The 16,724-nt window shown below is 41.8% G+C and overlaps 1 protein-coding gene and 1 long non-coding RNA gene across 4 annotated transcripts in view; one reads left to right on the forward strand and one right to left on the reverse strand.

Moving 5' to 3' along the window:
• The window catches only part of UBR2 (ubiquitin protein ligase E3 component n-recognin 2), a 134,649-nt gene extending 118,292 nt beyond the window's left edge, over window positions 1-16,357 (forward strand). For 2 of the 3 annotated variants that reach the window (XM_033217181.1, XM_033217180.1), the window contains 8 exons: window positions 136-226; window positions 1,621-1,751; window positions 2,804-2,912; window positions 7,058-7,114; window positions 8,814-8,891; window positions 10,791-10,961; window positions 12,463-12,564; window positions 13,920-14,171. In XM_033217181.1, coding sequence (XP_033073072.1) covers window positions 136-226; window positions 1,621-1,751; window positions 2,804-2,912; window positions 7,058-7,114; window positions 8,814-8,891; window positions 10,791-10,961; window positions 12,463-12,564; window positions 13,920-14,061 — 881 coding nt within the window. In that variant the 3' untranslated portion in view covers window positions 14,062-14,171. Of the gene's footprint in view, window positions 1-135; window positions 227-1,620; window positions 1,752-2,803; window positions 2,913-7,057; window positions 7,115-8,813; window positions 8,892-10,790; window positions 10,962-12,462; window positions 12,565-13,919 lie in introns of all 3 variants that reach the window. The other variant, XM_033217182.1, reaches the window with a different exon arrangement.
• LOC117087224 lies at window positions 6,658-9,241 on the reverse strand. The gene is made up of 3 exons (XR_004438730.1): window positions 9,207-9,241; window positions 7,201-7,276; window positions 6,658-6,698 (listed from the first exon to the last, which is right to left on the reverse strand). It is a non-coding gene; the product is annotated as an uncharacterized LOC117087224 (long non-coding RNA).
• Window positions 16,358-16,724: the final 367 nt, after the last annotated feature.

Below are 16,724 nucleotides of genomic sequence, written 5' to 3' on the forward strand. Positions count from 1 at the left end.
AAATTTTGCATGTTTTCTAGGAATACTTCATGTTATATGTGAGTTTATGAATATATTTGCATGTTTAATGTCTTCAGTCCTTTTGGTAACACTTAATTGAAAAATACAGAGTACTAGTATTTCCTTATCTTTCAGAAGAGAATGGCATGGATCAAGAAAATCCCACTTGTGAAGAAGAATCAGCAGTGCTTGCTTTGTATAAAACACTTCACCAGTATACGGGAAGGTGAGCTAGTTATCTTTGCATGATAATGCATTTTCCTAAATATTGTTAGATGACGATAGCATGAGAAAGGAATTCTTTTGTTAATTAGGGGAAATTGTTGTCTGTTGACATGTTTTTAAAAGAAGATGTGAGGTGATCTGCAGGGCTTTTCTGAGCTATTCATATACTAACATAATTGGAAATCTGGGAGAAAGGTGATAATATGAAGAGCTTCCCACATTTATTTGGCTGTGGAACACTACATTTGCTCAGAGGATCTGGCACAGGCTAGAGGATAAATCAAATGTACTTTGGAAAGTTGATATTCTAAAACTTATGTTGTCTCATTCAGAATGGGAATTTAAAACTGCAAGTTAAATTGGCATAATTTATTTTTAAGGTAATATTCAGTAGTGGCAGGAATAAAATGAAATGACTAGAATTTCATGTATGGTTAAGAGTCACAATTTGCTACAAATAGCAGTTCAGTTGTTTGCTTAGCCTTCAACAGTATATATGTCAAGAATCTGTAAAGTCAAGAACCTATAAAAATGTCTGCTCTTGAATAAATTATCCCATTTCTGAGAACCTACATTAACAAAATAATTCAACATACAGAAAAAAATATATAGGCATATAAAGATGGAAACTCCAGCCAGGCACGGTGGCTCACCCGTGTAACCCCAGCACTTTGGGAGAATGAGGCTGGCAGATTACTTGAGCCCAGGTGTTCGAGACCAGCCTGGCCAACATGGTAAAACCCTGTCTCTACCAAAAAAGTACAAAAATTATCCAGGCATAGTGGCATGTGCCTGTGGTCCCATCTTCTCAGAAGGTTGAGGTAGTCAGATCAGCCAGGGAGGTGAAGGCTGCAGTGAACCGTCACACCACTGCACTCCAGACTGGACAACAGAGTGAGACCCTGTCTCAAAAAGAAAAAGATATATATGTGATATTATTTATATTAGCAAAGAATTGAAAGCAATCTAAGTGTTTGCAGGAGGAATAGTTGGATATAGTGATGGATGTGTTCCAAAATATTATAAATCTATTTAAAATATGGCTCCTAGGGGCTGGGTGCAGTGGCATGTGCCTGTAGTCCTAGCTGCTCGGGAGGCTGAGGTGGGAGGATTGCTGGAGCCCAGTAGTTTGAGTCCAGCCTGGACTTTTCATTTTCTACATTTTCTCTTTATGTCACTATATTACTTTTATAAATTTTAATAACAGCATTGGAGACTATGTCACCACTTACACCTAGCGTCCTATAACACACACCCACTTGCCTGTTAACTCAGTCCTTTTAAGCATACATGCCATCAGTTCCAAATGACAGTCAAGTTTGTTTTCAAACCGTGCTATAAGTACAGTGACCTTTTCTTAGTAGATTTCCCAATAATCTTTTTTTTCTTTTTTAGTGCCTTGAAAGAAATACCATCCGGCTGGCATCTGTGGAGGAGTGTCAGAGCTGGAATCATGCCTTTCCTGAAGTGTTCTGCTTTATTTTTTCATTACTTAAATGGAGTTCCTTCCCCACCTGACATTCAAGGTAATTTATACTTTCTTTCAAAACGTAGAGAGAGTTTGTAATCCTTTACTCCAGCAAATATAAAGATCACTTGCAAAAATGAAAATTGACTAAAAGTTCAAAGCATAGCTAATTGACTATGGTGATGTACACATTTATAGCATAAAATGTATGTTTATGCATATGTCTCCATTTATTTGGATCTCAGTGACTGTTAAACTCCTGTGTAAATGTTTTTATACCTGCAAAGCACTTCTCCCGTAAAGATCGTAGTTTTGCTTTCAAATGTTAAAATGTTCAGTTATGTATTATTTATAAACAAGGTTCCTCAGATTTGAAAAGGTGAAAACTGATGATTTCATGTGATTTTTAAATTGAAACGTGCATGACGTTAAAATTTAGAATACCCATAATTGCACATAAATCTGATTTTAATGTGGGAATTCATTTGCTCTTTCGTAGTTGTTTTCCATGTTCTGTTTTGATTCATTCCATAAAAGTAATATGAAGGTAGACTTGACTGTATCTCTGTATCATCACAGTGCCTGGCACTGGCCATAGAATACCTGCATACAGTGCTACTCTCTGAAAGTTTATCAACTGGCATTTCCATTCAGCTAGTTGCTTAGGAACCATATAAAAGAATTTAGTCTTCCAGATTATTTGCAGTGATGATTAGAGTTGGTATTTAAATCCATGTCTCATGGTAAAACCAGCTTGTATTTCTTTATTGGTTGGTCCTTTTCCAGAGCACCCATACATTATTTTTATCATTTAATGTTCACAAAAACCTTGTGCAGTAGATTGTGCAGGCACACCATTTTGCAAATGATAAAGCTGAGACACCAGGACATTGGGACCAGTTTGATGTAGAAGTCGCCTGACTGCTCTCGATGCATTGCGTCATTTTCCGTGGATTCCTTCCATGTGCCATTCTGTTAACTTCCTACAAGTTACGTACCTGGCAAATTGGAACTCTTTCATCCTTTTTTTAAGCCCTGCTATTGCTTAACTCTCATGCGGAATATGCCCTTAGTTGTTATATGCACTCTTTTCTTGTTCTTCATTTGCAGTTCCTGGAACAAGCCATTTTGAACATTTATGTAACTATCTTTCCCTACCAAACAACCTCATTTGCCTTTTTCAAGAAAATAGTGAGATAATGAATTCACTGATTGAAAGGTAATGATTATATACTTTTCTTCATTGTATTAAATAGTTCTATGGAACCAAACTTTAGTTATCACATATGTAGCAAAATTCTTAAATAATGACCCTGGTAGAATTCAACACAAATAATTCAAACTGTAATGAGTAGGCCTTTTTTTTTTTTTTTTTTTTTATTTTTTGAGACAGTCTTGCTTTTTCCCCCAGGCTGGAGTGCAGTGGCGTGATCTTGGCTCACTGCAACCTCCACTTCCCAGGTTCAGGGAATTCTCCTGCCTCAGCCTCCCAAGTAGCTGGGATTACAGGCATACACCACCACACCCGGCTAGTTTTTTTGACCACCATGTTAGGCTAGTCTTGAACTCCTGACCTCAAATGATTCACCCACCTCAGTCTTGCAAAATGCTGGGATTACAGGCATGAGCCACCACACCTGGCCTATGAGTAGGCCTTTTTAGGTAAGGATCTGGCTTTTCGGTAAACTTTTTCCAAGCTAGTGAATAGCATAAACAAATTTGCATGGAAGGGGAATAGTGGTAGAAATGTTGATATCCTTACATGAACTTACTTGTTAAGGACTCTCTTCCATAGGTTTTTTTGTTTTTGTATTTAAGAGATGGAGTTTTGCCATTTTTTCCAGACTGCTCTTGAACTCCTGGGCTGAGACATTCCTCCCACCTCAGCCTCCTGAGTAGTTGGGACTACAGGCACATGCCATCACACTCAGCTTTTCTTTTTTTTTTTTTTTTTTTTTGAGGCCGCGTCTCGCTCTGTCGCCCAGGCTGGAGTGCAGTGGCGTGATCTCAGCTCACTGCAAGCTCCGCCTCCTGGGTTCGCGCCATTCTCCTGCCTCAGCCTCCAGAGTAGCTGGGACTACAGGCGCCCACCACCGCGCCCAGCTAATTTTTTGTATTTTTAGTAGAGATGGGGTTTCACCATGGTCTCGATCTCCTGACCTTGTGATCCGTCCGCCTCGGCCTCCCAAAGTGCTGGGATTACAGGCGTGAGCCACCGTGCCCGGCCTCACACTCAGCTTTTCATAGATTTTTAAAGCCAAAAGAACCCTTAAGGCTATCTAGTCCAATATTCTGAACTTTATATTTGAGAAAACTGAAGTCTAGAGAAATTGGCCTGACAATCGTGTCAAGTTAGTGACTGAATTAAATATATTGCTGTTCTGTCCACAAAATGGGGGAAAATATTTGCAAACCACATATCTGATGAGGGATTAACATCCAGAATAGGCCGGGCACAGTGGCTCACCCCTGTAGTCCCAGCACTTTGGGAGGCAGAAGTGGGAGGATCACTTGAGCCCAGGAGTTCAAGACCAGCCTGGGGAACATGACAAAACCCCATCTCTACAAAAACTTTAAAAATTAATCAGGCATGGTGACATGCACCTGTCAGGAGGCTGAAGTGGGAGTATCATTTGAGCCCTGGAGGTCGAGGCTGCAGTGAGCTGCATGCCACTCCACTACAGCCTGGATGACAGATCAAGACCCTGTATCGAAAGGAAAATTCCAGACTATATATATCCAGAATTCCTACAACGTAACAACAACAAAACCCAATTAAAAAATAGGCAAAGGACTTGAATAGGCATTTCTCCAAAGAAGACAACCAAAAAAGCAAAAGAAAAGATGCTCAACATCAGTAGTCACTGGGGAAATCACACTAAGATACCACTTCACACCCATTAGGTAGGACATTATTTTTTTTAAAGAAGAAAATTACAAATGTTTACAAGGATGTGGAAAAACTGGTATACTGATATCCTCGTGCATGGGATATAGAAAATGCTAGAGCTACTACAGAAAACAGCATGACAGTTCCTCAAAAAGATAAACATGAAGTTACCTTATGATCCAGCAATTCCACTTCTAGGTACAGATTACAAAATAACGGAAGGCAAGAACTCAGATCAATATTATACACCCACATTTAGAGCAGCGTTATTCACGATAGCCAGAAGATGGAAAGAATCCAGATGTTCAACAGATGAATGGATACACAAAATGTGTGTACACACAAACAGTGGACTATTATTCAGTCTTAAAAGTAGGCCAGGGCCGGGCGCGGTGGCTCAAGCCTGTAATCCCAGCACTTTGGGAGGCCGAGACGGGCGGATCACGAGGTCAGGAGATCGAGACCATCCTGACTAACACGGTGAAACCCCGTCTCTACAAAAAAATACAAAAAACTAGCCAGGCAAGGTGGCGGGCGCCTGTAGTCCCAGCTACTCGGGAGGCTGAGACAGGAGAATGATGTAAACCCGGGAGGCGGAGCTTGCAGTGAGCTGAGATCCGGCCACTGCACTCCAGCCTGGGCGACAGAGCGAGACTCCGTCTCAAAAAAAAAAAAAAAAAAAAAAGTAGGCCAGGTATGGTGGCACACACCTATAGTCCCAGCTACTCGGAAGGCTGAGGCAGGAGAATCCCTGGAACCTGGGAGGTGGAGATTCCAGTGAGACAAGATTATGCCACTGTACTCCAGCCTCCAACACTTGCTCCGACAGAGCAAGACTCTGTGTCTCATAAAGAAAAGTAAAGGAAATTCTCACACATGCTACGACATGGATGAACCTTGAGGACATGTGCTAAGTGAAATAAGCCAGTTACAGGCCGGGCGCGGTGGCTCAAGCCTGTAATCCCAGCACTTTGGGAGGCCGAGACGGGCGGATCACGAGGTCAGGAGATCGAGACCATCCTGGCTAATACGGTGAAACCCCGTCTCTACTAAAAATACAAAAACTAGCCGGGCGAGGTGGCGGGCGCCTGTAGTCCCAGCTACTCGGGAGGCTGAGGCAGGAGAATGGCGGAAACCCGGAGGCGGAGCTTGCAGTGAGCTGAGATCCGGCCACTGCACTCCAGTCCGGGCGACAGAGCGAGACTCCGCCTCAAAAAAAAAAAAAAAAAAAAAAAAAAAAAAAGAAATAAGCCAGTTACAAAAGGATAATACTGTATGATTCCACTTCACTGAGGTACCTAGAGTAGTCAAATTCATAGAAACAGAAAGTAGAATAGTGGTTGCCAGGGGGTGGGAGAAGGAATTTTGCATTTAATAATTACAGAGTTTCAGTTGGGAAAGATGAAAACGTTCTGGAGATGGATGGTGGTGCTGGTTGTACAACAATATGAATGTACTTAATGCTACAGAACACTAGACTTTGAAGTGGTTAATGTGGTCATTTTTATGTTATATATATTTTACCACATTAAAAAAGAAAAAATAATTTTATTTTTTAAAGTCTCACTCTGTCATCCAGGCTTGAGTGCACTGGCACAGTCACAGCTTATCCTCCTGGGCCCAAGCAATCCTCCCGCCTCAGCTTCCCAAGTAGCTGGGACTATAGGCACATGTCACCACACCCAGCTAATTTTTGTATTTTCAGTAGAGAAGGGCTTTTGCCATATTGCCTAGGCTGGTCTCGAACTCCTGGGCTCAAGTACTCTTCCCACCTCAGCCTCCCAAAGTGCAGGGATTACAGGCATGAGCACCTTGCCAAAAGAAAATTTTTTTTTTTTTTTTTGAGACAGAGTCTCACTCTGTTGCCCAGGCTGGAGTGCAGTGGTGCAATCTTGGCTCACTGCAAGCTCCGCCTCCCAGGTTCACGCCATTCTGCCTCAGCCTCCCGAGTAGCTGGGACTACAGGTGCCCGCCACCACGCCCAGCTAATTTTTTGTATTTTTAGTAGAGACGGGGTTTCGCTGTGTTAGCCAGGGTGGTCTCGATCTCCTGACCTCGTGATCCGCCCGTCTCGGCCTCCCAAAGTGCTGGGATTACAGGCGTGAGCCACTGCGCCTGGCAAAAAAAAAAAAATTTATTTTTAATATGAGTGTTCTAGCTCTAGATAATGTTAGCTTGGCATTAATATAGATGAATATAGACTAGTTTTTCTAGAGTATCCAAATTAGTAAGATAATGATGTTTTTAGCCACAAATTTTAATATATTTAAGCATTCTTGCTTTTAGAAAATATTCTCCTGATTTTAAAAGTTGTAAGCAAAATAGTATTTCTCCAGGTTTCTTTTGATGAAGTGAGTATGTTAGGTCAAGAATATTATTTTCCTCTTATTGGCTATGGAGGGGAAAAAGTTCTGGTTCTAACCCTTTAAAAGTAAAAGTGTTTTGTGGTTTTTCCCCCTCTGTTTACATTAAAGTTGGTGCCATAACAGTGAAGTTAAAAGATATCTAGAAGGTGAAAGAGATGTTATAAGGTAAGTTAAAGATCCTCAAAAACTTGATTGGGGTGGGAGAAAGGGTGGGATCAGGATGTAAGTGCTGTATTCCTTCAGAAACTCACTTCTCAAGCCTTCAGGGATTCCAAAAGGTTGAGATATGTTGCCTTCATATTTTCTTCTTCATCTAATGAGAAGAGTCTATCAAAGTCAGAATTATGAACATAAATATACTACATTCTTGGCAGAGAAAGCAAATAACAAAGTTATATTTTAGCAAATAACAAAGTTATGTATATTATATATATTATATATTTGCTTTAAAAAATATAATGCATCTCCTAGGTTTTTCTTAGCTCTATTTTTTTCTGTCTTTCATTATTGGAAAACTCTTCAGAAGTGTGAAGAGCAAAATAATGAGGCTCCACATACTTGTCATTCCCCTTCAATAACTATCAGTCAAATCATGGCCAGTCATTTCTTATTATTTTTTCTTCATTTCTTTTTACATTAATTCTCTTCTTTTTTTTTTTTTTTTTTTTGAGACGGAGTCTCGCTCTGTCGCCCAGGCTGGAGCGCAGTGGCCGGATCTCAGCTCACTGCAAGCTCCGCCTCCCGGGTTTACGCCATTCTCCTGCCTCAGCCTCCCGAGTAGCTGGGACTACAGGCGCCCGCCACCTCGCCCGGCTAGTTTTTTGTATTTTTTAGTAGAGACGGGGTTTCACCGTGTTAGTCAGGATGGTCTCGATCTCCTGACCTCGTGATCCGCCCGTCTCGGCCTCCCAAAGTGCTGGGATTACAGGCTTGAGCCACCGCGCCCAGCCCGTTAATTCTATTCTGATTCCGTAGTAAAGTGTGCTCTACCAGATCCTAACAAGATGTGTCTCAACTGTTATTGTACAGGTTGCGCATCTCTAATCCAGAAATCTGAACTTCGGAGTGTCCCCATGCTTTAAGCATCATGTTGGCACTCACAAAGTTTCAAATTATGGAGCATTTCAGATTTCAGGTTTTAACATTAGAGATAGTCAACTTGGATTAACAGTTGAGATGCATTTGTTTTGATCTGGTAGAGCATGCTTTACTACAGAATCCAAAGAGAAGTAATACAAATATTCCAAACTCTAAAAAAATTCAAAACCCGAAGCACTTCTGGTCCCAAGCATCTCAGATAAGGGATACTCAACCTATATCTCTTAGTTCTGATAAATACACCGTCCATAAAAGTCAGAAGACTAGAGATTATCTGTCCTGTTTGTTTGCTTTTACACATCCGGAAATAACACCCCAATTTTATTAGGTTGGACCACATGAAATGTCCGTTTATAAGTCAAAAATGGTTGAATATCACAATTTCATGTGATTCCACCCTGATGTCAGAAAACTCTTAATAAATGGAACAGTAATCCTCAACCAGAAGTATACATCAGAATAACCATGGGAACTTCTGAAAAAATACTCAGGCTACTACCTACTGAATCTGATTTCTCTAAAGTTAAAGCCCTAGCATGTCTGTCCCCTCAAAATTCCCCCAACTGATTTTGATACGATTAAGAACTACTGTCTAAAATAATCCCCCCTTCCGTTTAACTCCATTTCTTGTCTTGGCAATAGGTAAAGTAGTGAAAGGCCACACCGTGTTACCCGGGCTAGGCAGATATGTGCACATGGAAGTGCCGTGTAGCATAATATGACCTAAATTAATGGAGCGTTTTTTTAATTTTTCCCTTTTTTTCAGATATCCAAGAGAATCTAACAAATTAATAAACCTTCCAGAGGATTACAGCAGCCTCATTAATCAAGCATCCAATTTCTCGTAAGTTTTGCTGTTAGCATTGAACATTCCCTGCCACTGGAAACACCTCTTTACAAATAATTTGAAGGATTTTGTTGTTGTTCTTTGTTTTGTTTGGGTAGAGAAATCATGTTTTAGTACTTTATGAGAGGAGGGAGAGAAAAAAGGGAAAAAAGAAGAAACTTGACCAGGCGCAGTGGCTCACACCTGTAATCCGAGCACTTGGGGAGGCCGAGGTGGGTGGATCACCTGAGGTCAGGAGATCCAGCCTGGCCAACTTGGTGAAACCCTGTCTCTACTAAAAATACAGAATTATCTGGGCATGGTGGCAGGCACCTGTAATCGCAGCTACTCGGGAGGCTGAGGCAGGAGAATCACTTGAACCTGGGAGGCAGAGGTTGTAGTGAGCCAAGATCGAGCAATTGCACTCCAGCCTGGGTGACAAAAGCAAAACTCTGTCTCAAAAAAAAGAATAACATCTGTAGTACTCTATACTACGTAACTTATAAAAGCATCATTTCACTGTGTTTCAGAATAAGACATGGAATGGGAGTAGGAGAAGCAAGTTGGATTCATGAATGTTTAATAATTGCACTTAAAGTAATAACAGCCCTTAGTAATTTTTTTTTTTTTTTTTTTTTTTTGAGACCAAGCCTCACTCTGCCACCTAGGATGGAGTGCAGTGGTGCCACCTTGGCTCACTGCAACCTCCGCCTCCCAGATTCTAGTGATTCTCGTACCTCAGCCTCCTGAGTAACTGGGATTACAGGCACGTACCACAACGCCCAGCTAATTTTTTTTGTATTTTTAGTATCACCTCGGCCTCCCAAAGTGCTGGAATTACGGGCATGAGCCACTACGCCCAGCAGTAATTTTTAATATAGTATCAAATATTTAACATACAAGCTGCATAAAGAATAATGGGGGAGGCTGAGGTGAGAGTATCACTTGAGCCCGGGAGTTGGAGTCTGCAGTTAGTCATGATCGTGCCACTGCACTCTAGCCTGGGTGACAGCGAGACCTTGTCTCAAAAAGAAAAGAAGAATATAATAATGTAAGAGCTTAAACATTACCTAGACAGTTGAAGCTCCCCAGCTGTCTCTTCTCTGTTGCCTCTTCCTCCTCCTTCTGAAGATACCTACTATTCTAAATGGAATATTGAGCATTCCATTCCTATACATTAACCATAATAGGTTTCTATTCCTAAGTAGCATATATTGTTATTTTGCATGTTTTATTTTTCACTTTTTTTTTTTTTTTTTTTTTAAGACAGAGTGTCACTCTGTCGCCCAGGCTGGGGTACAGTGGTATGATCTTGGCTCACAGCAACCTTCGCCTCCCAGGTTCAAGTGATTCTCCTGTCTCAGCCTCCCAAATAGTTGGGACTAGAAGTGCGTGCCACCATGCCTGGCTAATTTTTGTATTTTTAGTAGAGACGGAGTTTCACCATCTCGGTCAGGCTGATCTCAAACTCATGACCTCAGTTGATCCACCCACCTTTGCCTCCCAAAGTGCTGAGGTTACAGGCGTGAGCCACTGCACCCAGCCGGTTTTGCATTCATTCAGCATTGTTTCTAAGATTTATCCGCATTGACATGCATAAATTTATTGATTTTTCACTGCTCTACAGTATTTTATTATATGGCAGTGGCACCATTTATCTTTTTCTTCTATTGATGATTTTATTTATTTTTTCTCCAGTTATTGATTCTTTTGAGTGTTTCCAGTACATGGTCTTTCTATATATGTGCAAGGTGTTTCCTATTCCTGATTCTAGGAATAAATTTGCATAGACTGGAGGATATACGCTTCTTTGGCTTTGCTTGATACTGCAGAATTCTTTTCTGGGCTGGTTTTTTCTTCACTAGCTCTTTAGCCACTCTTTAGATCAATGACTTGTGGGTTTTTTATCCCTTGGAGGTGCCCCAAATCAGGTGGTGATAAGAGCAGAGCCCCAACTCTGTGCCTTGTGTGTGGATCTCTGCTGTGCTCCCAGAGTTACTGCTGCCAGACTGAGCTGGAAGGGGAGGATGTAGGAGCCTGCACAGCTCACACCTACTCCTGTGGCTCTGGAGTGGGCATCTTCCTGAGGTAAGGACCTACAGGGGCTTTTTGGCTTTGGATCTGCCTCAGTATCTGACTGTTAAGGTGTCACAGGAAACTACTATATTGCCAGGAATTTTGAGACCACTGTTCTGTGTTTGATTCATTCCAGAAACATGGAGCTCCTCGTCTCCTCACATCTCACATTTGGCCCGTGCCAACTCTGTGTTGGTTCTTTCATTGTCACCATTCCCACTCCTCTTCCCCCAACCATAGGCGACAGTTCTGTTCTACTTTCTTCACATCTCCCGCTAACATGAAACCTCTGATTTTGTGTACAAATCCAGTCAGAATTACTCTTTCCGTTGTGTCCTCATGTCCTCATGGCTTTTGGATTTTACGTCCATTCATACATATTATCACAACTCTACATGCCAGCTTGTGATTAGTGACTACTATGTAATAGGCATTGAGAATGCAGTAGTCCACAGTGCAAAGATCTCTGCCCTCATGGATGGAGCTCGTTTTCTAATGAGAGAGAGGACAAGCAAGACTGACAAGAATTTAGATAGGGATACATGCTAAGGAGAAAAAATAAAGCAGGGAGGGGAATATGAAATGGCAGCTGTGGAGCTAAATTTGAGATTTAATTTTAGTAGATCAGGGAAGGCTTCCTAAGAACACGACTTCTGAGTAAAGCCCTAAAGAAGCAGGAGAACATTCTACTCAGAACATTCTGCACAGTTCCTGAGGTAGAAATATGCCTGCCTGCCCAAGGCAAGGAGGCTCATGTCACTGGAGTTCTGTGCACAGGTGAGAGAATCCAGGACCTGCTGTGTGCTGGTGACGTCTCTGGGCGAGGTGGAAGCCATTCCAGGGTTTGAAGCAGAGGCGTGACATGCGTGTGGGCGCCTCTGGAGCTTAGGTTGTACCCGTAGCTTAGTCATCCCCCCCAGGACCTTGACAATTTCTTATACATATTAGGTCCTCAATAAATGTCTGTTTAATTGCACTGAACTGTTAATGCCAGAAAAAGGCAAATCTCTCAAAGGGATCAGGGGCCACAAATTTGTCTCGATTCAACCTATTTCCTAGTTTGTGCACATTTTTTAATGGATAACTTCCTCATAATAGTGGTTTAAATAGCAGTACTATAAGACTTCATTCTAGGCCGGGCGCGGTGGCTCAAGCCTGTAATCCCAGCACTTTGGGAGGCCGAGACGCGTGGATCACGAGGTCAGGCGATCGAGACCATCCTGGCCTACACAGTGAAACCCCGTCTCTACTAAAAAATACAAAAAACTAGCCGGGCGAGATGGCGGGCGCCTGTAGTCCCAGCTACTCGGGAGGCTGAGGCAGGAGAATGGCGTGAACCCAGGAGGCAGAGCTTGCAGTGACCTGAGATCGCGCCACCACACTCCAGCCTGGGGGACAGAGCAAGACTCCGTCTCAAAAAAAAAAAAAAAAAAGACTTCATTCTATTTGAAACTGAATACAAACGTTGGTTACTAACGTGTAAATGTGTAATGTTTGAATGATCTCTCTACAGAGTACGGGAATGTCAGGTGCTATTTTTAGCCGGGAAAACCAAAGGCTGTTTTTATTCTCCTCCTTACCTTGATGACTATGGGGAGACCGACCAGGGACTCAGGTAAGAACCCATCCTAGTCAGCTGACTCAGGGCCCGCAGCACCCTTCAGGATGTGTTGATGTCCTGAGGGTGGAAGGCTGAGGTGGTTCTGGAAGAGGTGGCTGTGTTATCAGTGGAGTCTTCCAGCGAGGGTGCCCTGGCAGCCTGGTGTGGTGTTCTTTTCCCAGCCTTCACAATGCCATGAGGAACATCAGGATAGGTAAGGGAAGAGAATAGGACAGAGTACAGCTTTATTCCATTTATCACTCCAAAGAACTGTTTGAATTGCCATACGGCATCCCAGCTCAGAGCACTCCAGGGATGGCCCACTCTGACTTGTGTGGCCTTGTATAGAGGAGGCCCAGTGTTTGAGAAAATCTTAATTGCTAACAAATGTGCTTATTACACTAAAATCTGGGGGACAAAGATTTAAAACATAGAACAATATAACAATATTTGAGGCTAAGTTACTTCTACTCTGGTAGCTTTAGTGTATTGTAAGCTAACAATTCCCTTCTCCCAAGTACTACTAAAGAACTTCTTTTAGACCATCTCTTTTGTCTAAAGGAGATAGAAGTTTTAACCTCCATAGATATGCCTGTCCAGCCTTGAGTAGCAGATGTTGAAGGCCTAGAAACCCAAGCAAGGTAAGTAGATGAGCTGCCCCAGGCGCTGGACTGCGAGGCTATGCCCATTTGCCACCCAGTGATGGTGTCTCCCACTGTTCTCAGCATGGGCTGTTAGAGGAGGAGAGTCTGGTTAGTGAGTGAGAGGATGGCTGTGCTCAGAAACAGGAGCAGAGGTACCTGGCTCAGGGCACTGGTCCCAGGCAGGAACCCACCAAAGCTTGCACTTGTGTTTAAATTGGACCTGGAAGTTACTCTCAGTTGATTGCTTCACTGAGAGTGCGGCTGAAAGATTGCATCTGGGGAACATTTCTTTTCTTTTCACTTTTCTTTTCTTATCTTCGCGCTCTTAGTAAAATCTATAAGGAACATTTTTACTCGTATAATTCTTTCACCCTCTCGTCTGCCCCCTCTCCTTTTTACGTGTTACCAACAAAATGGACAATGAATTGGTAGTTTTAGCCTCTCAACCCAGACCCTCCTGATCTCCCGCAACCTCTATTCCCTCACCTCATTCTGGGTAAGTGTGGTTTGTGGATCTTTCCCTCCTCTTTCAGCACTTATTCCCTTTTGCCTGCTCTTGGCAAACAGAGCTGGTATTTTTGTTAATAGCCACAGTCAGCTGCCAGACAGAAATGTTGCAGGGAGTCTAAAACCAATAACTTGTAACCTAGCCTAAGTCAGGAAGGATTGGGTTATAATGGAATAAACAAGAACACATTCTAAGTGACATGTGTCTTCTCTTTCTAGACGGGGAAATCCTTTACATTTATGCAAAGAGCGATTCAAGAAGATTCAGAAGCTCTGGCACCAACACAGTGTCACAGAGGAAATTGGACATGCACAAGAAGCCAATCAGACACTGGTTGGCATTGACTGGCAACATTTATAATTATTGCACCACCAAAAAACAGAAACTTGGATTTTTTTTAGCCCAGTTGGCTTTTTAAGAAACAAGGACGTTCTGCTGAATTTGGAAATAAATTCTTTATTTAAACTTTCCTTCCCAATTTTATAGTTTCTGATAAAAATCATCTTCCATCAGCAGATTTTCTTGCACTGTTTGCTGTGCCCCTCAAATATAACGTCTTGGGTTTTAAGATCGAGCAAGGAGCTTCTTTTCCTAGATTGGATCCCAGCCCTTTTGTGGGGGTCTGACTGCATAGTCCCAGCCATTATGTGATAGTTCACGTGATTGATGGTAGTGAACTGTGGGTCTGCAGCTGATTCAACGGAGGCAGGACACAAAGTCTCTGTGATCTGTTGGGTCATACTTCCTGGTTTCACTGCGTGGCCCAACACTGGGACTGGGTTGGTGTCCCCTCCGCTGACAGGACCTACTCCTAGGAGCAAAGTGTTTGATTTTGAAGGCAGTGTTCCCTTCTCTCTGTTGACTATGAGAGAGTTGGGGGACACGCATGCAGAAGAAGCCCATGGGGAGAAGGTGGCTGGCTGGTTTTTCAGGGCTGTTGGAGGGTTTTTTTTCTTTTTTTTTTTTATGGCAAGACTTTTGGCTTTGAGAAAACTCACTTAAAGGGCTTTCCAAAAACGTAGGATGATCTTAAAAATTAGGATATTCTTTTAGAATTAGGAAGAAAAATTAGGATATTCTAAAAGAGTATGGATTAAAAATTTAGGATATTCTTTGAGAATATCCTAATATCCAGATGAGAGGCCTTCATTCATAAGATCTGGTTGTTTGGGCTGTGGCTGACATAATTGATGTTTATTTTGGCCTCTGTCACATCCAGTTTCTTTAGCTTTTAAGGTAAGCTTCTTTTGGCTTTTTTTCAGATGTTCACCAAGCTTAAGTTTAAAATAATAGGTATTCTAAAAGAGTATTCTAATTTTCTTATCTGTATTCTTTTAGAATATCCTAATGTTTCAGACAGTAATATTCTCTTGTTATTTCTAAGGCTAAATTGGCAGAGTATATCATCTAAAGTCAAACACTAAAGAAGGTGAGAACCCACTCCCACCCAGCCAGCATTTCCTGGAACAGACAAGCTGCTGCTTCCTTGCTGGCTCACTTAGTGCATTCCTGGGATGGTCTGGCACCCAGGCTTTTTATTCTTTTTGAAGATTGTTCTTACTGAGGTGCCTTCCTAGAACAAGAGCCACTTACAAAATAGCTTATAATTATTATGTACCACACAACTGCTATTGTTTGATGTGTGATTGCTGAGAGCTTGAATACATGCAGAGAGTGACTGAAGACTTAGTAGAGGAATAAATTCTGAGCCTGTCTAAGGTGGGGCTAAGGAACAAATGAAGAATAAGAGGCTCTTGGATTTTTTTAACCAATGCAAGTGACCCTTTCAATCAGTTTTCTTTGAATTACAAGTTTTGTTCCACTCAGCTACCAGTCAACTAGGCACGTTCCACAGTATAGCAGGAAGAAGGTCAGAAATCCGGACCTGAGGCTAAAATAAGTGAGGATGTAGAAGCCACATTCCTCTCCAAGGTAGTGTGTGAAAGCACCGCCCCCTCTTTAGAGGAGGATGACCCATCACCATTCTTGCTTGGGACTGACTCACCCAGCTGAGAGGAGAATCAACAGGAAGAAAATTCACATTTGAATCCACCTCTCTCCCCCTTTTTCTGGCCTTCAAAAGATCTGGTTGGTTGGGCTATAGGTGGCATAATTCATGTTTATTTTGGCCTCTGTCACATCCAGTTTCTTTAGCTTTTAAGGTAAGCTTCTTTTGGCTTTTTTTCATATGTTCACCAAGCTAAAATTTAAAATAATAAGACCAGGTTTCTCTTTCTACAAGTGGATTATAAACATTTTCACCAAATCAAAACAATCCTCAGCTTTCCGGCCCAACTTCCTAGGAGCCTGGAGTTAGCAAAGGGTGTCTCTAGACTCCATTCTCTGAGAATATCACCGAGCCTGGGAGAAGACGAATTTACATGAAATTGCACCATACACACCTTTTTATTTTCTGGTGTTGAGGTAGCTGTCTTTCCTACCTTACAAATCATGTTAGTTTTATGATTTGTTCTGCATGTTTTATGTTTATTGTAGAAATGTTTATATAACATATGCTTTCCGCATCAGGGAAAATCATATCTGTTTAATAAATTGGCTATAACTTTAATATCTGTGGACAACTTGTAAAATTTGGAATGTATCATATGTAAAAAGTTTAAAGATATCCAAATAAATGCTTTAGGTGTTGGCATTACTTTTTGTTAGCATATATCTTTCTGTTTCATTTTACACACTTACATGCCACAGCAGTGTGCCCCCTGTCACCTTGCTACAAATATAGTGGGATATCTGCATTAGCTTTAAATTTAAGAGGCTTATATTATTAGTGTCAATTATGGCCATTAGCCAAACTATCTTGACCTTCCCAGATAAAGTGTGATCATCATTTCAGCTGATTAAGTTTCATATTCGTTAGCCATGACAGCGTGTGACCTTTCTGGACCATTTCGGAACTCAAATCACTGGGAAACAGGGCACTCCAAGACCCGTGTCTGGGTTTAAACTCCTGTTCATCCTTACCTGGTGATCTCAAGGTCCGTGTCCTTACATACTCCCCACTT

This window comes from Trachypithecus francoisi, unplaced genomic scaffold (genome assembly GCF_009764315.1).
Source record: "Trachypithecus francoisi isolate TF-2019V2 unplaced genomic scaffold, Tfra_2.0 Lachesis_group10, whole genome shotgun sequence".
Taxonomy (NCBI): Eukaryota; Metazoa; Chordata; class Mammalia; order Primates; family Cercopithecidae; genus Trachypithecus; species Trachypithecus francoisi.